Below are 25,681 nucleotides of genomic sequence, written 5' to 3'. Positions count from 1 at the left end.
AGTTGACACTAACCCACCTGCTTGGAGCAGCGTTTGATATTGCGACTTCGCTATGGTCTAGGACAGATGGGCCTAAACTTAGCTGCTGTTATCTCTTAGCCATGATCGGTGCCTGTCTTTACTCTTGGTTCCTGTTTGGGCTGGGGACGGGGGATTAAAACCAGTTACAGAGTCAGTTATGGTTTAAAAGGTTATTTTTATCTCCCTAGATCTCAAAGTAACATTTTTATGAATTAAAGTGTTTTTTTAAAAGAGTGCACTGTTCCACTTTCCATATCAAAGTCAAGAAATTAAGTGGTGCTAATTGCACAAAGTGCCAAGGGCCGACACTAGATTCTTATGAAGCCATAAGGACATTTTTTAAAGTAGCTTCACAGTGCAATTACATGAAAGAGCAATGTAATTAAACAATGGCCCTCGTGTTTGAAGACTTATTAGGGGCACTTTGCAAGGGGGTTACATGGGAAACCTTGGAACTATAGAATTTTTTTTTTAAATTACACTTGGGTTCTTAACACTCAAGACAGGGGGAATTAAAGCCACTAAACATAAAGGGGTGGGGGAAGGGTACAAAAACCAGAGTAAAGTGACAACTGATTGATGCAGCAATAGAAGATGGAGTCCTTTTGTTCTAGTTAATTATAGCTTGTCCTGTTTTACTGGGCCAGCGCTGTTGGAGGGGGGAGTGGAGTTGATTCCTTTATATTGCCTGGAACAAAGAGACTGTTAACAGGGATCTGGGGAAATTGCTGCATTAAGGCCAGGGGCCTCAATTTTTACCTTTTAATGCCAGTGCCAGACTGACAGCCCCAGAGTCAGAAGCACTGTATTATATATAATATATATGAATATGAAGGAAAATACAGCATAGGCAGCAGCAAGGCAAGTGTCCCCAACAACACGCCTGCCAAGGTCCATCAAGCCCTAAACAGCAAGACAGTCCACACAGGACTTTGGGGCTTCCCTAAAAGAAAAGATGCATGGTAAGCGCACTCATCCCAGACCCAGCATGCTGAGCAAGGCAGAGGGATGGGAAGGTGATGGGGGAGAACACCTCTCCCTCACCCCCCACCTCCCGTCTGGAAGGAGATGAGGGGATGTGGTGAAGTGTAAAATATTCTTCTCAGGCCCGGCTTTCTGCTGGACAGGCCAGATCTGCACAGATGATGAGCTGAGCTCTTGTCCTCTGGCACACATGGTGCCCATTTTTCATAGCCAGGCTGGGGAACAGGCATTCTTGTTGGATTCATCAGTGGTATGCCTAGCAGCTAAGAGGCTCCTTACAGGCCCCAGTAGTATAGCTGGTCAGAAGCTGAACATGGTTATTGTAGCCTGAGGCCCACTTCCAATCCAATTACACACAACAGCTGTGCGATTCCTCTCCTCTGTCCCAGGGCCAGGACTAGACTTTGTGGCTGTCAGGGGCAGCAATTTGAGAGGCAGAGTCAAGCTGAGTGGCACCTTGAAAGGGTGCCATCCTGAGGGAGAAGGCAAGGGGTAGGAGAGGTAGCACTCAGGTTATAAACCATCCTCTCCTTTTTGGCAGAATTAGTTGTTCCCAGTTTAATCTATATTGGAGACAGCATGTTCCTGGCAGAACCATTCAAATAAGGGGCTTATTCCTACGCAAGTGTATGTGAGACCATGAGAATAAGTGTGTCTGAGTGTGCAAAAGGGACTGCATACATAGTGAATGGGCGTGCAAGTGGGAGCAGCTGAGAATGAATGAAGCCCTGGGGACAGATGAAGATAGGAAAAGGAGGTAAAGGAATGAAAGCTGGAAAAGGAACAATATCAAATGGCCTGGACTTTTCAGCCTCAAAAAGCCAGTAACATGTCTATCCCCTCAGGGCCTCTGTGCCCTTACAACATAGTTGGCTATCCCTACATGCAGGCGAGGCCACAGTCCTTCTCAAGACCCAGAGTAACTAGGGCATCTCCACAAGGTCACGCTTATTTCTTTAAATACAAATTCTAATAGCAGCGGAAGCCATAAGAAATGATCCCCTTCGGCAGGGGTGTCACCGTGTGTGATAATCAGGCCGTATATCACCATCCTGGGGAGGCCCAAGTAGGTCTCCCACCCCAGAGATGGGGGCAGAAGGTGAAGCAAGTGGGTGTAGTGCTAACTTAGGACTTGTCTTCCCTACCTTGCTACATCGGTGCAGCCGCACTGATGCAACTGCGCCAACGTAGCACATCTGGCAAAGACGTCTTATGTCGATGGGAGAGCGTTTTCCCATCAAAGTAATTACTCCACCTCAACGAGAGGCAGAAGTGATATTGGCGGGAGATGCTTTCCCGCCAACATACCACAGTGCAAACACCACTTTAAGTCTACGTAATTTATGTCGCTGGGAGGGGCTTTTTCACACCCCATAGCAATGTAAATTACATCAACTTATGTGGCAGTGTAGCCCTTAGACATGAGTCTCTCACAGGTATCAGAACCAATCACCCTAATATCAGAGCACCAAACCCCTACCCCCTTAAATGCCCCCCTCTCCCCATAAGCAGCATGTTAGAGGCACCTCACAAGCTCCTCTGTTCTACTGGTCTATTCTCAATAAATTACTGTTCACCCCAGGCCCCTGGACCAATGGGAAAGAACAGGAGGAGCAGGGGAAGTAATGAACACCATAGGGAAAGAGAAAGAGAGCTTTACTCTCACACGATAGCTGTGCATCCTCATACCACTTTTATTGGGTCTCAGTGGCATGAACTGATACTTAATGATAAAAATATCAATCCACAGAGTTCTGGAAACTTTATGAAGGTAAGCCAGGATCTGTAATCCCTAATTTACAGACAGGAAAACTGAAGCAACAAGAGGGGAAATGACTTGCCCTCAAGGCCACACAGCTAGTCAAGTGACCCAGCTGAGCACAGACCCAAGAGCCCTGACTCCCAGTGTCCCACTCTAACCTCTGGACGTCACTGCTTTCTGTGTGATGCTTGTGTGAATGGACAGCGCCCCCACTTAGGGGGTAGATTAACACCTGACGAACTCATTTCCTTTGTGAAGTGAGCCAAGCAGGATCTGAAGCTCGTTCTCAAGGGGAGAGAGGCATGCCAGCTGCTATCCCTAGTTCCCAGGGGACCCCTCTTAACAGCAAAGAGACCGCACAGGCTGAGAGTTCATGCTAAAAGTAAAGTGACTATTTGCTTTGAATAAGATCCATTTCCCTGCACCTGCAGGGGCTTGGCCTGAGAAAAGCCTTTGTAGCATGTGCTTTGCAGAAGCCAGCACCAGGCTGTTCACAGGAGCTTGTTTTACTGTCTATTCAACAAGTAAAATTAATCAATTAATCAATGGGCCCTTTACAGCCCTTCTGCTGCCTGTGGGTAAATAGTTACATTAGCTCATAAAATTCCCAATTTGTCTTGCAAACGGTGAACAGTTAAAACGGTTGCTTGGCAGAAGCCCTGGGCTCCACTCTCTGGCTTGTGATTGGCTAGCTCACAAGGTAGTGAGCAAGCCCCAGGCATGGACAGAGAAAATGCAGACCTCCCTGACTGTAGGTAAGGAAACCTGGCTGTGTTCTACATAAATAGCCCAGTCCTGTGCAGCAACACAAGTGCAGGCTGCAGGGAGGAGAGAGGACAGGACAGGACAGGGAGTGCAGGACCTTCTTGGAATAGACCGGTATCACAGTTCAAAAAATAAGGTACAGGCAAGCATCGAATTGAGAACATGTGAATATGAGTGTGGCAGCATATGAAAAAGTGTCTGAACATAACAATAAGAATGTGAGAAAGCGTGCAAGAAATCCTGAGCCTGAATGCATGGGAGTGTGGGGAAATAAACACTGTGTGTCCAGTTGTGCGAACGCTTGTGAGAACATCGGAGAATGGGGGAGCAGGGCAGGGCAGCCCATTCAACACTAAATGGAGAGCCACAAGGTTAACAAAACTCTGCCCTGTGGATTTCAGTACATCTGCTCTCCCTCTCCAGGCCACCCAGAGCAATGACAGCATCGTTTTCATCCCTGCCCTGTTTACCGCTGGCTGGGCCCACCCCATCTGGTTGCTCATATACCCTCTGCAGCCTATTCAAGCCACACGGAGGTATTTTTGATGTACAAGACAGCAGCCATTTATGGCACAAAGTATCAACCATTCCACTGGGCCAAGAAGGGGCCAAGCTACAGTGAGTCATTGTCAGCCTGACTCCACTTTCCACGCCAGCCATGGGGACAAAGGCAGCTCCAGTGCACAGTGGAGGGGACTGTTACCCCACAACCCTTCCACATCTCTGGACACACCTCACGCCACTGGCCTAGCTTCCCCTCTCCATGCAACAGAGACAAGTATCTGACCTGCTGAGAGGGAAAAGCTCCTTGACTCCCCAGACTGGGGCTGATAAAACCTGTTTTTCTTGTTTGCAGGAGTCTTGCTGGTGGAGTTTCTCTTTCTGCAGCATCTCAAGGGGCCATTTTTTGCCATGTGGCCTCTTTCTTCCCTATTATCTACACTTTGGGTATGCAGTGACAACCCCTCCTTGGATACTCACAGAATACAAAGTAACTATGATGAGTAAGGGGCCCCAATGAGAGATGCTGAGAAGGGCTGGGGGAGTGAGATTTACCCACACCACTTGTCCACACAGATTCTGTGGATGAAACTAACAGGCTGAAAAATCTGATTGTTCAATGGTAGAAAAGCAGAAGTATTTTCAGGTTCAATTCTGGTGCCATTGTAATGCCGACAGACCCTGGTCATCGGTGGACGGGATCGAACCTAGGACCTCTGGAACTAAAGGCATGAGCTCCTACTGCATGAGCTAAAAGCCATATCTCAGTTAGCTAAGGCTGTAGAGCAGACTAATCAGTCACAATCTCTCTGTCTCCCCTCAGTGCCATTAGATGGGACAGAACACCACACCCAGTAGGTGTTTGGGTTACACCATGAGTTGGCAAGTTATGCATATGGCTTAGAAGGGTAGGATCGACCCGCTTAGCAGTCACCCAGAGTCCTGCTCCCATTTAAGCCAAAGGCCAAACTCCCACTGAGCCCTCATTCTGAGTCTAAATCAGGAACCCAGTGGAGCTTCCTAGAGGTGAGGTCAGAATCAGGCCCATTGGTTTCAATGGCAGCAGAATGGGAACCATGGAGCGAGCACTCTCAGTTAAAGCCTTTTCCAGCTGAAGATGGGGGATTCATTCCCCTTCATTGATGAGAGAGTGGAGTGGGGATTGGCTGCTGGAGTTCTCTATGAAAGAACATTTCCATGGTGGTAGATCCTGAAAATAAACTCTCCAGTTTAATTGCATTTTCTCTCTCCCTCTCATCTGATTCATTCACATGCTATAGAAAGGAAACTGTCAAGACCCCAGATGAAGAGTTTACAAACCCCAGTGTGACAAGGAATATTTTCACCACTTTTTACTATGCAAAGAAACCCAACAAACCTCCCCCCCCCCTCCCCCCGTATCTATGTTGGTGGAGACCCAGCACAACAGCTTTTGGCTCTGGAGCCAGAAAATAGAACAGACTAAAACTGGAAAGTGAAACTGACTATGCAAATTTCAGCATCCCAAGCTGAGTGACAATCCAAAAACATTAAACTATAAAATGATCAAAAGTATGTTTCAGCTTTTCAAATGCAATAATCAGCCTCAGGATATTAGCAACACAGAGAACAATTTTTTACAAAACCTGATTTTTACCTTAACAGCATTCCTATAACTGGTCTATTTAGTTTTGTGCCAAAAGAGATTTTGCAAGGGAACCTCTAGATAGAGAACCTCTATACAAAGACCTTGGAATCCAACCCCCACAGTGCCCAGCACAACATTCGCTCTGAACACTCATAGCCAGCATCGTGAGATTTCTATCCACTCTCACTCCCTACCCCACCCCACCCCAGAATAATCTTCCAGCTCAGTGAACATAACACTCACCTGGAATATGATTGACATCTGTTGAGACGTTTTCAGGGGAAGCAGAAGGGAGATGTGGAAAGAGAAAGAGAGGAGAGAGAAAAGCATTAGAGACACACACACACACAGCAGCTCAGAATCCTTGCATGGAAATCAATTCCATGCAAAACCAGAAGTAATTAGGTTTGTTGGAAGGCCACCCGTCTGCAGCCAAATGCCCACCCATGCAAGGGAATAGGGGTTGGCTCCCCCTCCGCTGTGCATGTAAAAATGAATCTGCCATCATATCTGTCTGGAGAAAGTGCGCTTCTGGAATCAGATAGACCCAAGTCAGGCCTGTTCCTGCAAGAATATCAGTTACAATATTCTATGGCGCTTCATGCACAAATGCAAACAAACAAAAAACTCACTGGCCCACAGCAGGTTTTGTACTTCACATAAATTCAAGCATGTTTTCAGAAAGGGGAAAGGAAACTGCTCCCCCTTTAAGAAGGGTCATTTGAATTTATGACCTATTGCGGGGCTGTGAACACAGTCCCAAAGAAAAAGTCTCTCCTTTTAATTCCTCCTGCCCACCGTTCCATGTGACCATCCTTCATTGCAGACAGTGGGGTTTGTGCGTCAGAGGTTTGCACATGTTGTCTCTTCCCAGGACTCTGGATTCAAACCAAGAGCTGTTCAATATGTTTTCCCCTCGTGTGACACAGGATCCCTTTTCCAATCAATCAAATTAATCCTGGAATAAATAAGTCCATTAAAAAGGAGAGAAGCAGGGACTTGTAAGTGGCCATATCAATCATAGGATAGGTACATCTTAAGCGCTATGGTGTCAGTTTCAATGAATAATCCATCAACTCCAGTGAATGGAGAAAAATTAATTCCTGCTTCTCTTCCCACCATCACCAATTTAGTCTCATTCTATGCACTTACACTTGTCATAACCCCTGTGGGGTGAGCCTCTGAGATCTCACAAGCTATGCAGGATCTAGCTAGGTCAGTATTTGAACAGGAGTGGAATCCTCCAAGGAAAAACTCACAGTGCAGCAGGAAGCAGTGCTTCTGATTCAAAAGGTGGCACTCTCCCCTCTAAGTATCTAACCAATGCCCGAAGTGTGGTGATGGAGGTGCTGTGCTGCTGGAGGTGGTATCTTTTAGATAAGATATATTAACCACCTGAGGTCACTAAAGTTCCCTTGGTACTTTTCCCACAAGACCAGGAGTGCACTATGCTGGGTGACTTGGCCTAATACCAGCTTTGAATAATATATTCTTCCTCTCCAGATCCCCCGTCAGGTTTCAGTTTGATATTAGATTCTCCACTCTCTGTCCTAAACTGTTGTGATATTGTAGAATGCTATGGCACAGTTGCCATGTTCCACTCCAGCAATGGCTACATTTCAGTGGTGAGCAAGTGAGCCCTGTTCATATTGCCACTGTATGTTACTTTCTAAGTGACTTCGGGATCTTTAAAGAATAGGTACACAGGAGTAGGTATACATGACACTTTATAGATATATTAAACACAGTCCTTGCCTGAGGAGTTAATAATCCACAGAAGACAACATACAGACTAAGAGAGGAATTCAGAACCAGATAATTTCATTTGGATTGCTTAGGTTATGCATGCTTGCTGGGTTCAGGGGGTTTTATTTTATTTTTATGTGTACTTTTTAACCATTGTGTTTGATATTTTAGGGAGCTGGCAAGGGAACAGGAAAGGACAGCTGGCACTGAAAGACTGGCTGGAAGAAGCTAGTTTTTAAGTGCAGGGAGGAAATTCAAGGTGCAATGAGTAGAGTGTGCAGTGGGAACGGGAAATGGCATGAGAGAAGAGGAGAGATATAGAGTGGAGATGAACCTTGAACATGAGTGTGGAGGAGTGTGAACGTGATGCAGAAGTAGATTGGAAACCACTGGACGGATTTATGCTGGGAGGTTGTGGGGGGATCAGAACGGCAGGCTAGGGAGATGGTAGCATTCAGGGAGAAAGATGATAGAGAAGGATGAGATATCACAATTATTATTGATAATTCAGTAGCTGCATCAAGAATCCATTCCAGGCAGACACAGAAATCCAGTACCAAGTTCTCCTCCTCTCAGGGACTTCACCCCAAGCCTAGTGTTCAAATGAATAAACAGAAAGAGGAACCAGCCGACGTGAAACCAGACTTAGGCCTGGTCTACACTACAAACTTAGGTTGACATAAACTGCGTTAAGTCAATCTAATAATGTATATGTCTATACTACCGAGTCCCTTCCGCTAACCTAAGTGGCCTGTAAAGTCAACTTCTGTACTCCTCTTCCACAAGAGGCGTAGCGCTTAATTCAACATCCACGGGTCGACATGTGGATAGTGTAGACACTGTGTTGTGTAATTTGAATGAATTGGTCTCCAGGAGGCCTCCCACAGTGCTCCACTGTAACGGCTCTGGAGAGCACTTTCAACTCCACTGCACATCAGCCACGTTCACAGGGAACAGCCACTCCCCTGTTAAAGCCCCGGGAACTTTTGAATTTTCATTTCCTGTTTGATCAGTGTGGAGAGCTCGCCAGCACAGTTGATCATGGAGACTCAAGGCCACAAACGTGCTCCAGCATGGAGTACACAGGAGGTGGTGGATCTCATTGCTGTGTGGGGAGAAGAGTCTGTGCAGGCAGAGCTCCGATCTAGCAGAAGAAATGCTGACATGTATGCCAAGACTGCATGGGGGTAAAGGGCTATACCAGGGACATGCAGCAATGCCGCGTGAAAATAAAGGAGCTTCGGCAAGTGCACCAGTAGACAAGGGAGTTCTGGTTGTGCCCCACAAACGTTCTGCTTTTCTAAGGAGCTGCATGCGATTCTCGGCAGCGACCCCACAACTACCCCAAAATGCTCCGTGGATACCTCCCAGGAGCCCTGGGCAACCTCGAGCAATGAGGAGGACATTGTTGACAAGGAGGAGAATGTGAGGCAGGCAAGCGGAGGATCCATTCTCCCCAACAGCCAAGAACTGTTTTTAACCCTGGAGCCGATCCCTTCACAGGCAGTGGAATGTGATGCCGAGGAAGGCACCCCTGGAACTCTGAAATCCTCTGCAGGAGGTTTCTGGGAAGGGCTGCCTTATTTTGTCCACCACTGTAGGACACTTTCCTGTGCCACTCCACTCTGCTGGCATCATTGAAGCGCACAGCATTGCAGCATAAGGGCCAGGTCTGTACCCAGATGCTTGCAGCATCTGCTCCCTTGCCACCTCTGTTACCCTCAGGAAAGTGATACCGCGTAGGGTCACCTAAGGGAAAAGGGAAGTTTTCAATGCTTGCCCTTAAACCGCAAACGATTCAACAAGTAATCCGCCCCATTTGGTGAAATCTGGGTCACACAACCACCCTTTCCCAAGCGTGCCCTGGTTGTAGTTGGAAGGGATCACCGTGTATTGCACGCTGCGTTGAAAAAAGAAAAGGGGGGTGGGGGGGTGGGTTCCTGTTTGTCTCCCTTTCCCCCCAACCCGGTGCCGCTTTTGTAAAAAACAAACTATTTGTGGGGCTTTACACTGGTGCCTGTCCTCAAGCACCATCCAGGTTGCTAGGGGAAGGGGGGCTTTTCTCAAGTTTCAAACTGTGATCCCAAGGACGTCTTCACAAAAGCAGCAGCACAAGACCTCTCGCCCCGTGGCCTTCCTCACCATGGCTGGAGCAGCACACTGACTCTTACAATAGCCAGCGGTTGTGACTGTGTTGTGGCTTGCAGTAAAGTGTACTGAGAGGTGTGGGGGTTTTTTTTTTTATTAAAAAAAATTAACCTTGCACCAGAAACAATGGATGCACCGTCAATGCTACTTTTCTGCTTTGCATTCCTGGCAGCCAAACTTTCCTTATTTCCCACCCACCCACACAGTGTTATCAGCCCTTTGACCCCAGGTTATCTTACTTTTCTTTGCAGTCTCTATGTGTGTGTGTGCATAATAAAACTTAACAGATTGAGGAGAAAAGGCTATTTATTCAACACATGGTGGCTGATAGGAGTGGAGTTTACAGGGGAGAAAATGAAATGGAGGGGACAGTTTGGTAAGGAACAGCACAGATCAGTGTCACATTACTCTGACTCAATGCTGAAACTGGTTTTCAAAGCCTCACGGAGACGCAGAGCCCCTCAATGTGCTCTTCTTATTGCCCTGGCGTCTGGCTGCTCAGAATTGGCTGCCAGGCAATGTGCCTCAACCCCCCACCCTGGCGGAAACTTTTTCCTCTTTGTTTCACAGATATCATGGCGCACACAGCAGGCAACAATGACAATGGGGATATTGCTTTCACCGGGTCTAACCTAGTACGCAAACAATGCCAGTGACCTTTTAAATATCCAAAGGCACATTCCACCACCATTCTGAACTTGTTCAGCCTATGGTTGAACCGGTCCTTACTGCTGTCCAGGCTGCCTGTGTATGGCTTCATGAGCCACGGGAGCAAGGGGTAGGCTGGGTCTCCCAGGATCATGATCAACATCATCAATGGTTATTTTGCAGTCTGGAAAGAAAATCCCTGCTTGCAGCGTTCTGAACAGACCTGTGTTGCTAAAGATGTGCATGTGATGCTCCTTTCCCGACCATCCCACATTGATGTCAGTGAAATGGCCCCTGTGATCCACTAGCATTTGCAATACCATTGAGAAGTACCCCTGTAGGTTACGTACTCTTTGGCAAGGTTGTCTGGTGCCAAGAGAGGGATATGCATTCCGTCTATCGCCCCACCACAGTTAGGGAACCCCATCACGGCAAAACCATCCACTGTGTCCTGCATGTTGCCCAGAGTCACTACCCTTCTTTGCAGAAGTCTATTTATGGCCCTGCAAACGTGGATCACAAAAGCTCCCAAGGTAGATTTACCCACTCCAAATTGATGCCCCACTGACCAGTAGCAGTCTGGCACTGAAAGCTTCCACAGAGCTATCACCACTCGCTTCTCCACTGTCAGAGCAGCTCTCACTTTAGTACTGCTGCACTTCAGGGCTGGGGAAAGCTCTTCACACAGTTCCTGGAAAGTGGACTTACACATTCAAAAGTTCTGCAGCCACTGCTCATCATCCCACAGCTGCATAACGATGCAGTCCCGCCAGTCAGCGCCTGTTTCCTGGGCCCCAAAATGGTGCTCAACCATGTCAAGGTGATGTGTGACTGTCGCCAGCAACTGCAAACTGCTCCGCTTTAGGTCTTCCAGCAGGGCTGCGTGTGTGGCATCCCATGGTTCCATGTGGTGGCTCCTGTATTGGCTGGGTAAATACTGCAGGATAAGGTGCGAGGTGTTTGTAATCCTCACAACAACAGTGTACAGCTGAGTGGGGTCCATGCTTATCGTACTATGGCGTCCGCATGGGTAACCCGGGTTTACGAAAAAAGGCGTGAAAAAGGCTTGGATTATTTGCCGCTGATTTCAGGGAGGGAGGGAGGGAGGCAAGTACATCATGGGAGGCTAATCCCATGTTCCCATAACCATCCGCACCAATGTTTTGGTCCCATAAGGCATTGCAAGCCCGACCCAAAATTCCACTCAGCTATATGCACTGTGGGATAGCTACCCACAGTGCAGTGCGCCATGCTTCGATGCAAGCTCTCATAGTGAGCACGCACTCCGACACAATGAGCGTAGTATGGACACGCAAGATCAACTTGCTTTAATAGGAGGCTCAAAGTTGACTCACATGAAGTCGACTTAACTTTGTAGTGTAGACCTGGACTTAGTTACAGCCAACATTACACTGTCCCATAGCATGGCATCTATGAGCTTAGTTCTGGACTGAACCAGAATTCTGTGTATGGGCCTACTTAGTACCTCTGAGCCCCATAAGAGTTTGCTGGAGAGCCTGGGGAGGTGGACGGAGCAGAAGAAGAGAAGGGCTAAGAAAAGAATAAGCCAAAGACAGCTAGGGGTGGAGGGCACATTAAACAAACAACAGAAGAGGGGCAGTAACTGATGCACTTTTCAGAATAGCACTCATTAAATTCTCTGTTAACTAAAAAAATCATGAAGATGCTCGTGCGTTTATCATCTCACTGGTACTTGCTATACAGACAGCCACCAAAATGTGGCTTCCAAATGCACCAAGTTCCAAATGTAATCAGGGTGAACAGTCAGCATGGGGGCCTTGGTTTATAAAGCGTAAGTTACACTTTCCTTTTCCAGTACTGTTCATCTGGGGGGTGTCCCCAAAAACACAAACCCCCAAATCTGAACAAAATCCTCCCCTCACCCCCTTATCTTCTTTTGAAAGCCCTTGCTGCTCCAGATACAAAAATTGCCATTAAAAAGTCAATATATGCACCACTGCAACACCTTTGCAATATTTACATTGTAGCACCACACTGCCACAGAGTTATTTGCTATTGTAAGTGTAAAAAGAGACTGTTGCATCTCAGACACCCCCCCTCCCCGCAAAAGCCGACTTTCACAGTGAGACTGCTTGCATTTTATTTTCAAACAAATGCTTGGGAGACTTGCTTTTTTGTTTCAACATAAAGAAAAGAGCACACAGCCTGCAAGCCCTCTCAGTAATACCTTACAATAATACACCAGCATGGTGTGCACCTCAGCTCTCGTGAGCAGTTCAAACAGCCAGAGCACAGCTCAAGCTTTCACAAGAGGGCTCTTTAAGAATACAGTAGGCATGGTTCAGTGTTTAGGAGTATCCCTACAAAGTGAGAAAGGAGGGTGCAGGTGCATTACACCCAGCCTAGTTGGATTTTGGGAACTGACTTTTTGCCCTCTCCCTACCCCTCAAATCTTTGCTAACCTGAGATATTCTCTCTCCCCATAAGCTCAGAACTTTAAGGCTAGGTTTTCTAGTACGTTTTTAAAAGGACTGTATCAAGTAGCTTTTCCCCTGCCCCCACTTCTCTCTTCTTCCTCAGCACTAGCCCACCTTCCTCCCCTCTCTCCTACCAGTAGGGGGAGGTGGTATAGGACTCGCCTGTTAAACTTGGAACACACACAGCCCACAGCTCATGAAAAGCCCATGAACAGAGGGTTCAGTTTCATGTGGTTGGACGTTTATCCACTTCCTCTGGCTCAGAGCACTTCAAACACAGGAAGGTTTGTCTCTCAACAAAAGGCAAGGCAGGGTTTGCTTTATCCTATACACAAGGACCCATTTATTTGCCTCTTTGTACAGGGCTGAGCTGCAAGCCAGTGCTGTTTGCTTTTGTTCTTTGATGCTAATAGCTCAGTTGAAAGAAGGATCAGCAGGGTTGCTGCCTTTGTCAGGTGCAGCCCCAGCCACCTGGATGGGGTGGAAAAGGAAAGAGGAGGATGAAGGGGATGGAGAGGAACAAAGCGGATGATATTAGAGCTCAGATCATAGCCGTGCCCGTAACAAGTATGTCAGAGATTTTGTGTGTGAATTTCAGCACTGATGAGAGGTGCCAACATGGGAGCCTCAGAGAGCAAAGGCTTCTGTTCAGTTGAAGGAGAGGTTCAGCATAAACCACAGCAGGGAAAGATTCCCCCATACATCGGCCCTGTCTCAGGCTGAAAAGATCTGCTCTAGGATGCAGAATCCAGTTTCCATGGCCTTTTCAGTCCTTGTCCTCCTTAGTGTCCAGTCACCATGGACACCTGTCTTCTAGCAGCTAGACCGAGACTCACCAATTCATTTCTCACAAGTCACCAGCCAGCCATCAGATGGGAATGATCTGGGCTGAATGGGAAGTGAATGGCTCTGTCTCCTATTACTAATCCACCTCATCCCTCCAGAGTACACCTATGTGGCTCTCAGGTTACTCCCGGTTTGAATTACTATGAGTGGGGAGCAATTCAAATATTCGGCGGGGGGAGGGGGAAGAGGAGTGGAGAGTTTGTGGGAAGAAAGAGGAGACTTTTTGTAGAGGGTGACATCCAATCAAGAAAAGTCCCTGTGGTAGGGCAAAAAGTGGGCATATTCTGAAGCACAATTCCTTTGTACACATTTAAAAAGTAATAATCCTCAACTCTGCCTTGCTCCTCACTTCACACAACTATAATGGAACATATATGTACAATTCCATTGTCAGAGGCATGTATGGTCAGGAACGTTCAGTCAGCCAATCTGATTGGTTGATTGCCCCCACTAGGAGCTTTACACATATTAATAAAAGTAGTTCAGGTACGGTAGATTGATACAACAGCCTGGGATACGACTTGAGAAGATACATGCTGAGCATGTGCGGGCTGGGTCATTATCTGGATAGAAGATTTCAAAGACCACGAAAGTGCTGCAGGAAGTGAGGCTGACAATTTAGTAGTGGGTGCACTTCCTTTTAACTCAGTTCTGATGCACTGCTTCAGTAGAGAGGTAGGGGGCTCTCTGTTACCTCAGGGGCTATATTTTAGATGAGATGGAAATCCCCCAGACTTGAGGTTACTGATGTCAAAAAAGCACTTTTTATGTGTCAAGGTGTTAACGTTGGGATTAATATATGGGTAATGCCATGATGCCACTTTCATTTACCTCTGCAAGTTCACATGGATCAAAGATTCTTCTTCACTTCCTATCCTAAACTGTTGAGTGGCGTTGCTGTTGCAGTGGGAAGGAAGGCTGCAGATCAAGTTAGCTTAGATCTTTGTGATTAAAATCAGCTGAGACACTCCAGTGACAGTGCGTGGGGTGTTTTTTGTCTGTACTCTCTGAGTGCCTGCTACCAGTCTCAGTCTGGGTCAAGCTAGACTCTGAAAGATCTGAATTCTTAGCATTATCACCTAGAAGCTTGGGAGTCCCCATACTTTGAGGATTGTTACATTTATGGTTACCTAGAGTGAGACCTTGGCTCCATAAGGTGAATGGGAATTTTGCTATTAACTTCAATTGGGTCAGGATTTCATCCCTCATGCTTATTTCATATCTCCTCCCCAAATACCATGACCAGATACATTCCTGATGTCTTTCCACTGGTTTCAATGGAGTTGCAGCAGAGATGAGTTTGGCACAGTGTATTTAATTTGTTTAATATTTACAATACTGTAAGAAATCCATCACCATATAAGAATATCATGGCTGTCAATGTGCTGCATGCCAGGGTCACCAGTAAAGAGAGATTACTTACCTGTGTAGAAATTGGAGTTCTTCAAGATGTGTGGTCCCTATCTGTATTCCACAGCCGGGTATGGATGTTTTTCTGGCACCTGAGACTGGAAGATGCTTGCTAGCAATGTCCGTTGGTCTGTGCCGTGCCATGCTCTAATCAAAGGGTATAAGAGGCAGTGCAGGCTGCCTGCCGCTCTAGTTCCTTCTCTACTGTGAATCAGATGTAAAGGATCTGAAGCAGAGGGGAAGGAGGGTGGGTAGTGGAATACAGACAGGGGCCACATATCTCGAAATACTCCAGTCGGTGGAGTAACTTTTTCTCCTTCTTTTGAGTGCTGGTGTGAGGCAAACTCGCAACTGGACCAGGGCTGCTCACTCAGCTACAATGACTCATACATCTAGCAGGGCCTGCCGTGACTCAACCCTCAGGCATACTGCAGCAGCCTCTGGGCAGGGCCAAAGGCAGATGACCCACCAGGCACAGGTATTTCACTCTCACCACCAGAGCTGCGAGTTACTCTGTGCAACAGCACCACTCCACTTGGAACCCTCCTGCTGCCTTGTGGTGTTACAGACTCCCTACGCTTCCCAGCTGCATTCAATCCTGTCCATTTTCTTGCCCCACCCTTGCCCATGTCTTGTTCCAGACTGCTTCAGCTTTCTCCATGTCCTATTCCAAGCCTGTTTCAGCCCTGTTCCTACCTCCTGACCTCCAGACACTTGGACCGACTCCAACCTGGTTTCGACTTTCAGCCTGCCTCAAGTCTCTGACAACAATCCTGATTCGGCTTGTCTACGGACTCTGACCCTGATTCTGACCCACGGCCTGTCTCCAGACCCTGGTTTCAGTGCTGCTCTTGGCCCAGTCTTGACTCTACATCTGGCTTTGACCCTTGGTAATCGTTCTCAACCACCGTTACAATCACCAGACCTGACCACTTAGAACCCAGACCTGATAGCTAGTCTGTATGTGGATTCCACTGTTGGTGAATGACAAGCAGTACTCACTGAAGAGTGGGCATATGAGGTATTGATGACTGAAGGACCACCAAGCCAAAGTATGCATCAGCTGCAGAGGCTTGCACTAGGGCATAATTTCATGTGAACATATGGCTAGAATTGCACGTTGCGGCTTTACAGATGTGAACGAGTGGCACTTCATGAAGTGAGGTTACCAAAGTTGCCTTAGCTCTAGTCGAGCAGCCCCTTGCTGAGCAGGGATATCAGCTAACTAGGAGCAGAGCAGGAAACAGCCTGAAATCCACTTAGAAAGCCTCTGAGAAGAGATTGTTTGTCACTTCATCCATTCTGCCAATGAAATGAACAATCGAAGCAATTTACTAAATGATTTTATTCTGTGTAGGAGGAACGCCAACACCCAGCATATATCCAGGGAATGGAGTCTCCTGTCTTCATTGGTGGCATGTGGCTTCGGTAAAAAAGACAGCTAAGCAAATTGTCTGGTTTAGGTGAAAGTCTGAGATTAGTTTGGGGGTGAATTTTGGGTGCAGTCTCAACAAATCTTATCCTTATTTAATATTGTGTGTGGTGTATCAGCCTTAAGGGCCCTTACCCTTCAAGTTGAAGTGATGGCTACTAGAAAGGTGACTTTCACAGATAAGAGGGACAGCAAGCTTGTCACTAATGGTTCAAACAGTGCCTTGGTTAACATCAAGAGGCCCAAGCTAAGATCCCATGTTGAAGCAGGCTTAGTTCCTTGAGGGAAAGTTCTTACTAGATCCTTTAGAAAACATACAGTCACTGGATGGGTGAAAATGGAGCAGCAGTCAACTGGATGGTGGCAAGGGCTAACTGCTGCCTCCTGTACTCCTAAGGAACTAAGTGAAAGACCTAAGGTTTTCAAGTTGAGCAGATCTAAAAACAGTCTAAAATAGTGTGAATCTCCAATTCTTGTGGGAAGATCTAGTGATATTGAGCTCAAAAGAGAAAATATATTCCACTTAGCTAAGTAGCACTTTCTGATGGATTACTGCCTGCTCTTTTTAAGGATGGCTTGAACGGCTACCAAACATGTCTGCTCTAGCTCAGTGCCCATCCAAATACCAAGCCATGAGGGGTAGGGAGTCCAGGTTGGCATGTCTTATCTTGTCCTGTGTAAAGAGGTGTTGGAAATACTGGATACTGATGGGTGGATGGGCTAATAGATGGAGAAGTTTGGGGAACCAAAACTGTCTGGGCCATCTGGGATCCATGAAGATGATCACCACCCTATCCTGCTGAATCCTCCTGAGAACTCAAAGTAAGAGTGGGATGGGAGGGAAGGCATACTTTACTTTCTATCCCTATGTGTGGGACACTTAATCTCCCTTGGAGTCCTAACCTCATGCCCCTCTGAAGCAGCACATCTTGCATTTCTTGTTTTCTCATGATGCAACCAGGTCCCACGACAGGTGTCCCTAGTGTCTGAATATGCTCCACACCGTGGAAATGTGTAACTCCCATACATGGTTGATTGAAAAGTGACTGCTGAGGCTGTTCTCCAGTGTACTGTGTATTCCTGGGAGGTATATTGCTGATAGGGTAATCTGGTGAATGGTAAGAATTGTTTGCAGACCTCTCAGACAGCTCTCACTTTCAGGAGTTTTACATACATCCTGGACTCACATGACATCCATGTTCCTTGTGCTGTGTGTTCATCCAGATGGGCACCCCATCCTAAGAGTGAGGCATCTGTAATCATTCCTGAGAAGAGAACAGAGTGAAGGGGACTCCCACATACATCCATTCTTTCTGGGAACAAAGAACTGAGGCCATGCTAACCTATCTATCCCAGGAAGAAGTGATTATACCTACCATGACCCCAAAAATGTTTTAATCAGCTGAACATGAGCTCTCAGTGTGACGCTGTGGTCAAAAGAGCAAATGCAATCCTGGGATGCCTTAACAGGTGAATCTTGAGCAGGAGTAGAGAGGTTATTTTACCTCTGGATTTGGCACTGATACAACTGTTTTTCTGTGTTGCCATCAACCACAAGGCTGTACCAGCTACTTCTACTGAGGCTTGGAGGGCTGCTCTTGCAACCAGTCTACCTTCATTAATAAAGGTTTGAAATTGTGCTCTGGACTTCCAATGGAGCTTGTCTCTGAATTCTGAAAATTTTGAGTAGTTACTTTGAAACTAACTCCTGATAATTGGCAATTTGGAATTGCAGGCTGGTTGACATAAATACCTTCCTTCCAAGGACATCCAAAGATTTAGCCTCCTTGACAGGGGGAGATGACCTCAAGTGTTGTTGCCTACTCCTTTCAGTGGCAGCCTGAACAACCAAACTGTTCTGGGCAGGATGCAGGAATAAAAATTCTGCTCCCTTTGCTGAGACAAAGTACTTCTTTTCTGCCCTCTTAGGGGTAGGTACATGTTGCCAAAGTATGCCACGTGACTTTGGCGGGCTCTAGCATGGCCTCGTTTATGAGGAGCACCACCCTCCTAGAACCTGTACTCTGTAAAATGTCAAGGAATTTGTAAGGTGGCCCCTGGACCTTCCCCAGAGGAATCTGGACCATGTTAGCAACACTCCTTAAGAGGTCGTGGAAGTTTGTGGTTATCTGGCAGAGATGGTGAGGCTCCCTCAACCACCTCATCAGAATATTCCTCACAGGACCGGAAGTACTGCTGGACCTGGCTCTTCTTCCTCCGTGAACTCCTGAAGGAGCTCAGGCTGGTATCTGGGGGAGGAGGATGGACTCTTGATATGACCGTACTGATCCAGGATATTGCTTGTATGGGGTCCATGGTCCCCAGTCAGGCCAATGAGAGGGGTCAAACATAGGTTGAAAAGATTCCCAGGGCAATAGGTACCAACAGTCACAAGGAGGTTACACCACATTGCAAGGCCATGGGGAGGCCCAGGAGATTCTGGATCTTCTATCAGGGCTGACATCTCTCAGTGGAGGTAATGCTGGTTTCTCCCAATGTCAGATTCCCCCCCAGGAGGAAAATGTAGAAGGTTCCATTTCTAATTGTGGCGCCATCAGTATAGTTGATGCTGAAAGGCCCCTACTAGTGGAGGAAATAGGACAGCAACTTCTCCTTTCATAGTGCATGTGGATCAACAGTGGGTCAGAATCTTCCTTGTAAGGATCGGGTTTGATAAGATGGGAGATTGCGGATCTAGAAGGATGATATTCTCCAGGGTAGTGTACCTATCACCAGTCAGGGGTGGTGGGGGGGGAGAACTCTTTTCTCTCCTTGCTGTCGGAGCTGGTATAGGAAGGCCTTTGGAAGCTAATGCTTCCTTATGAGAGCATGACGGTACTATTCGTGCCTGGGGCTCTGTGACCCAAGGACTCTTTAATGCCAACTGGCAAGGGGGTTACAATAATAACCTGATTCTGGTATGTTCTACAAAAAATGTCATGTGAGGTCTTACATGAAAGCAAGGGTCACACTGGTCATTGTTATTGTTGTGAAATATATGTACAGATACTATGTAAGGAGTTATGTATATATACTGAAAATATGTTCTTAGATTCTAGTCACAGTGGAAGTGGAGAAACTTGTTTTCTTTCAGACAAGAGATGTTTATTCAGCTTTCTCTCTGCCGGATGCAAATTGAGCACTGTAAGCTAACACATGGATATCCATTTACATACAAAGTTATCAAAGAGACATGAAGGCAACAGAAAAGCAGCGCACAGGAAAAACAAGCCATTGGCAATTATACTGTATCTGAATACAGACAATGAATTTGGGAATATAAGGGAGGCAAAGAAGACACCTGCATTTAGGAAGCGAACCGGCAGTGCATTTACATGCATGGAAACAGGATCTCAGACAACCTTAGTTGAAGTTGAAGTTAATTGGCGGCTGTGATTGCAGAGCCATTGGCCATTATCTTTGAAAACTCGTGGCGAACCGGGGAAGTCCCGGATGACTGGAAAAAGGCTAACGTAGAGCCAATCTTTAAAAAAGGGAAGAAGGAGGATCCTGGGAACTACAGGCCAGTCAGCCTCACCTCAGTCCCTGGAAAAATCATGGAGCAGGTCCTCAAAGAATCAATCCTGAAGCACTTGCATGAGAGGAAAGTGATCAGGAACAGCCAGCATGGATTCACCAAGGGAAGGTCATGCCTGACTAATCTAATCGCCTTTTATGATGAGATTACTGGTTCTGTGGATGAAGGGAAAGCAGTGGATGTATTGTTTCTTGACTTTAGCAAAGCTTTTGACACGGTCTCCCACAGTATTCTTGTCAGCAAGTTAAGGAAGTATGGGCTGGATGAATGCACTATAAGGTGGGTAGAAAGCTGGCTAGATTGTCGGGCTCAACGGGTAGTTATCAATGGTTCCATGTCTAGTTGGCAGCCGGTATCAAGTGGAGTGCCCCAAGGGTCGGTCCTGGGGCCGGTTTTGTTCAATATCTTCATAAATGATCTGGAGGATGGTGTGGATTGCACTCTCAGCAAATTTGCGGATGATACTAAACTGGGAGGAGTGGTAGATACGCTGGAGGGGAGGGATAGGATACAGAAGGACCTAGACAAATTGGAGGATTGGGCCAAAAGAAATCTGATGAGGTTCAATAAGGATAAGTGCAGGGTCCTGCACTTAGGACGGAAGAACCCAATGCACAGCTACAGACTAGGGACCGAATGGCTAGGCAGCAGTTCTGCGGAAAAGGACCTGGGGTGACAGTGGACGAGAAGCTGGATATGAGTCAGCAGTGTGCCCTTGTTGCCAAGAAGGCCAATGGCATTTTGGGATGTATAAGTAGGGGCATAGCGAGCAGATCGAGGGACGTGATCGTTCCCCTCTATTCGACATTGGTGAGGCCTCATCTGGAGTACTGTGTCCAGTTTTGGGCCCCACACTTCAAGAAGGATGTGGATAAATTGGAGAGAGTCCAGCGAAGGGCAACAAAAATGATTAGGGGTCTGGAACACATGACTTATGAGGAGAGGCTGAGGGAGCTGGGATTGTTTAGCCTGCAGAAGAGAAGAATGAGGGGGGATTTGATAGCTGCTTTCAATTACCTGAAAGGGGGTTCCAAAGAGGATGGCTCTAGACTGTTCTCAATGGTAGCAGATGACAGAACGAGGAGTAATGGTCTCAAGTTGCAGTGGGGGAGGTTTAGATTGGATATTAGGAAAAACTTTTTCACTAAGAGGGTGGTGAAACACTAGAATGCATTACCTAGGGAGGTGGTAGAATCTCCTTCCTTAGAGGTTTTTAAGGTCAGGCTTGACAAAGCCCTGGCTGGGATGATTTAACTGGGAATTGGTCCTGCTTCGAGCAGGGGGTTGGATTAGATGACCTTCTGGGGTCCCTTCCAACCCTGATATTCTATGATTCTATGATAAGTCACCACAGAAAATATTGGGTAAGACAAACTTCTTTAGACTAGAGAGTAACGGTTAGTTAAGTTTAGTGTCTAGAGAGAGTGTTAGGGTTTCATGATACAACTGATGAGTGACTTCTGGAAAGCTTTCACCGTGCGTGTAGATTCTTCTATTGTTTGAGTAAGTTTTTTCCAGAATGGTTTCATCTTAAGAATAAATGTGATTGCTTAGAAAGAGCTGTATGGTAACATACGATGAGGAGCAATTATGCTGTTTATAGCCTCTGAGGAGCAAGCAAAGCACAGATGCAGGCCTGTTTAGATGCTCTGACTTGCTGGGGAACAACACAGTATAGGCAGGGAACACTGCAGCTTGGAAAAATTCCAGTCAGAAGGGAGACAGATAAGCATCTCTGCCCAAGAGAGGTGATGGCTGGGGAGCCAGAAACCTAAAATTGTATGTTCACAGAGGGTGAATACAGATGCAGTATTGCTCTGAACTGTGAGAATTTCTCCTTGCTCAGCACCAGTGACAGACCTGCTCCTGTGGACAGTGCCAAAATAGAGGAACTTTGCTCCTCGGAACCTGTGGATCAGCACCATGACTCTTAAGGGCTCCTCAGCCTCTCAGAACAGGGCATGAAGAGTCACCGGACACAGAAGATGTCAGGGAATAAGTCCTCCTCTCAGAGGTGGAGTTGGAGAGGGATTTCTCTCTGGTACTCAACACTGCATCCTACTCTCTCTACACATGGTCACTCCTGCACTGAAAGTCACAGTGCTAGGAGGTGCACTTGTAGGCCTTGTCTACACTACCATGGTAAGTCAACCTAAGTTACACTACTTCAGTTATATGAGTAGGTCGACTTACCACGGTGTCTACACCGCACTGTGTCAACAGGAGACACTCTCCCGCCAACCTACCTTACTCATCTCGGGAAGTTGGAGGAGTCGACAGGAGAGCACACTGCCATTGGTTCTTCAACAGTCCCACCAAATCGACACTGCTGCATCCATCGCAGCAGTGCCAATCTACCAGTAAGTGTACACATGGCCCTAGATATCTTGGACTAGCATGGGGGGGATGGGACGGGACTCCCCAGCCCAGATCAGACTGTGGCTTCATTGCACACACCATCAGATGTTTCTTATGTCTATATTCCCACACTGGCATGGTTTGGCTGGGAAAGGAGAGGCTGATAGGGCACATCTCCGCTAAGTGCACTTCTCTGAGTCAGTACAGGCTCCTCTGATGGTCATCACTGACTGGGAAAGCCCAGGGGCAGGAGACAGAATTCCAGAAGCTCACAATCCTGGGTATAATCTATGTCACACATGGGTGGGGGAGCAGGGAATCTCTAAATACTAACTAAAACTATTAACTAGCAGGTAACAAAACTTTATATTTACAAATTAGCGAAGGATCGGCTCCTTGCACACGGAAGGGTTCCGCCTCAGAACATGCCATGGTGGAAAGGAAGTGGAGAGGCTGCCCTGCCCCTTATACCCTTGGTTTGGAGCTCCAGAAAAGGAAGGGCGCAGTCACAGCCAATGGACAGTGCTAGCAAGAACGTTCCTGTCTCGGTGCTTGGAGTACATGTGTACACCAGAGTGGAATAAACACAGGGACCAGCACTCAAAGAAGAACTTCATGGGGCAGCAGGTATAGGACTCACTCTCCCAAAGCACAGGTCCCTACAATTTCTGCTACTGGAGAATCTTCATTTCCTATGTCAACATGGAGTAGTTCTGATTCTGTCCAGGAGACAGCAGCGGTCTCTCACAATAAGTTACACTGCTATGTTGCCTTTCATTCTGGAGGATATCTTGGGCTTTAAACTCTCTGGAGCAGATACTCACTTGATGTGTTCTACAGCACTACATACATAATTAATAAATAGGATCCCAAAGCACTTTATTAACTGTGTGAATATAGGAATCATTCATCCAGTACTAAAATGCAGGCAGCCTTTGCTCAAAGCTCAACATGATGTTTTAACAACCACAGGTGGCCAGGACCTTGGTTTTACATCTCATCTGAATGAATAACGTTGATTTGATGCACATGCACTGAGCAGCCTGAATGCGTCACCATCGTACCCTCCACTGGGCACTGTCAGGTGTCGCCCTCTAATGGCCTATATAGAGGCTATAAACCACAGAAAACAGATTCATTCTCTTTCACCTCGAGTGGTAGGAGCCCTGGCTTTGTCCCCATCTTAAATCAAATCATCCACATGGGCATGGCATGTGCTATGACCAGCGACTGTGACATTACAACTGCCCGGACCTTTAAAAGAGAGCTTTCACAAAACTTGGCTTAAAGGGATTAACTACACCTACTGCTTTACAGAACCAATATGTAGAGCCACTTAACTCAAGTAACAGTAGAAGGAAAAAAACCTTAGAGAAAGTGAATTTACAGTAATCTCTCTAATTAACTCTCTATCGTCACCATTATTAGATAAAGCCACTCACTGATTTAATGGCTTTTTAAGGGGACTCCGGTGGAATTATCACCCTCCCAGCTCACTCTGACGTACACACACACTCCGAGACTCCAGTCACACTGGCTGGGAAAAAGTTGATTGTCTTGCAGCCCACAAGATGCAAAAATCCAGTCTGAACAAGTGAAATTTAATTACTTAGTGCTCTCTACACATGCTGTTAAGCTGCACTTAAACCCCCTGAGAGCACTGACTGACCAATGCCAGCAACCCCAGGATGAAGCTGGCTTCTACTTCTTTTTAGATGCCATTAGATGGCAGAAGAAAGGGACGAGGTGCCCTCCTGTCACAATACTCTGTTCCTCCCAGTATCCCTGCTCAGCTAGCTGTGCCCCCCAGACTGCAGTGTGGAAGAGCATCTGACTAATTTTAACTGCACTTTTTCCACACAACAGCATGGTGTGCAGCTGTCATTCAGTAGTATTTATGGAGACTGTGGCAGAGGCCAGCTTTCAGTCTTGGCTGTGCTGATCAGTCTGTGTACTCAGGACATTTAAGCACAGGTCCACACACAGCAGTGGCTTATCCTTCAGTACAACCCAAATCAACCTGGCCAGAAAAGAAATTGGGATACATTTTAGACTGTCTGTGGACAAAATCAACCTATTAGTGCCCCTGGGTTAAACCCTCTCCTGTCCTTTGCTTGGGTTCAGCTGCGGAGTCAAATTCCTCTTCTCCAAGACCTCCAAAGGGTCATCTGCTGCCCTAAATCCACTGTCAACACTGAAAGCTCTAGCCCCTATGAAACAGGAACCCTTTAAGCTTAGCCCAGGTGCTATATCACTAGACAAGAGAGGCATAAGTCACAGAAGGGCTTAGATACTATGGTGGTGGGTGCCCCAGAAATGCCATAAACAGAGTAAGCTGTGCTTTTGTACCCATGCTGGTTGCAAGATATTAGAGAAACAAGGCAGGTGAAGTAATATCTTCTATTGGACCCACTTCTGTTGGAGAGAGAGAGAGAGAGAGAGGTTTTTGAGCTTACCCAGAGACTTGAAAAAGAGCTCTATGTAAGCTTGAAAGCTGGTCTCTTTCTCTCCAACAGAAGTGGGTCCAACAAAAGATATTTCCTCACCCACCTTGTCTTTCTGATAGGCAGAGTAAGTCCCTCCCATATACACTGCTATCTGTCATTCAATACTACATGCAAACATACATCTCTAACCAACAGGAACATTATGTTCATCACACTTGCTAGAAATAACATACCCTCCCGCATTTATGGGCCACTTTAATCAAAACAAAGGACTACATTATTCTACTGCAATGTCTCTGTTGTAGTAACACACACACTTCTGTGAGCTGCAGCATGTGGGGCCACTACTACAGAATACTCTACTGTCATGTTCTTTCATCTGTTGTGGGAGGAGAAGGGGCTGCCAAGAAAGAAGTTATCTCTGGGGTTTCATAAATGATCCTAGTGAGGAGGTCAAAAAACATTCTTGATTTCCCTCTCAATGCATCTCAATTTGGTTGGAATTGGACACTACAGTCTTCTAAAACTTTCTGTGGCCTATACTCCCCGCCCTTCTTTATGACCCTTATGTAACCTCTCTCACTCGTTTTTGCACCTTCTTCCATGCAACCTCTTATGTCTGGAACTCTATCCTCTCCCCTGCCCGTTACTCAGACTTCTCTCCAAGATGCACTCTTCCACACAGCCCTTCAATAAATAATGAGAAATTGATTGTACATTCTTACAAAAAGCTGTGTCACTATTCCAGAGCTACAGCTGAAGCTGGCTTTCCCATTATAAGTCCAATTTTCTCCTAAGTCCTAACTCTAAAACAAAATCAACTGGCATGACATTTCAATGCCTATACATCATCATAGGGTAGAACTGTTATTGTAAGCTTGAAGTAAATCTCACAACAGAACTCAGTTCTGGCTCCTTGTACCATTCCATTGGCTCAAAACAGGCAGAAACTGGATGACTCTCCAAGATGAAAATTTCCCCCCAGCGAG

At 46.6% G+C, this 25,681-nt stretch overlaps 1 protein-coding gene across 37 annotated transcripts in view; it reads right to left on the bottom strand.

Annotated features, from left to right (window-relative positions):
- The window catches only part of NRXN3 (neurexin 3), a 1,412,371-nt gene that overhangs the window by 1,304,081 nt on the left and 82,609 nt on the right, over nt 1–25,681 (bottom strand). For 32 of the 37 annotated variants that reach the window (XR_007357036.2, XR_007357037.2, XM_048852498.2 and 29 more), the window contains exon 3: nt 5,904–5,921. The exons of the other annotated variants lie outside the window; for them this stretch is intronic. Coding sequence is in view for 30 of the 32 variants with exons in the window: in XM_048852498.2 (XP_048708455.1) it covers nt 5,904–5,921 (18 nt within the window). In the remaining 2 variants the exon portion in view is untranslated. The remainder of the gene's footprint in view (nt 1–5,903; nt 5,922–25,681) is intronic. 37 annotated transcript variants of the gene reach the window in all.

Source organism: Caretta caretta, chromosome 6 (assembly GCF_965140235.1).
Source record: "Caretta caretta isolate rCarCar2 chromosome 6, rCarCar1.hap1, whole genome shotgun sequence".
NCBI classification, from domain to species: Eukaryota; Metazoa; Chordata; order Testudines; family Cheloniidae; genus Caretta; species Caretta caretta.
The sequence above is the reverse complement of the archived record's forward strand: the minus strand, read 5'-3'. Positions and strand labels throughout refer to the sequence as shown.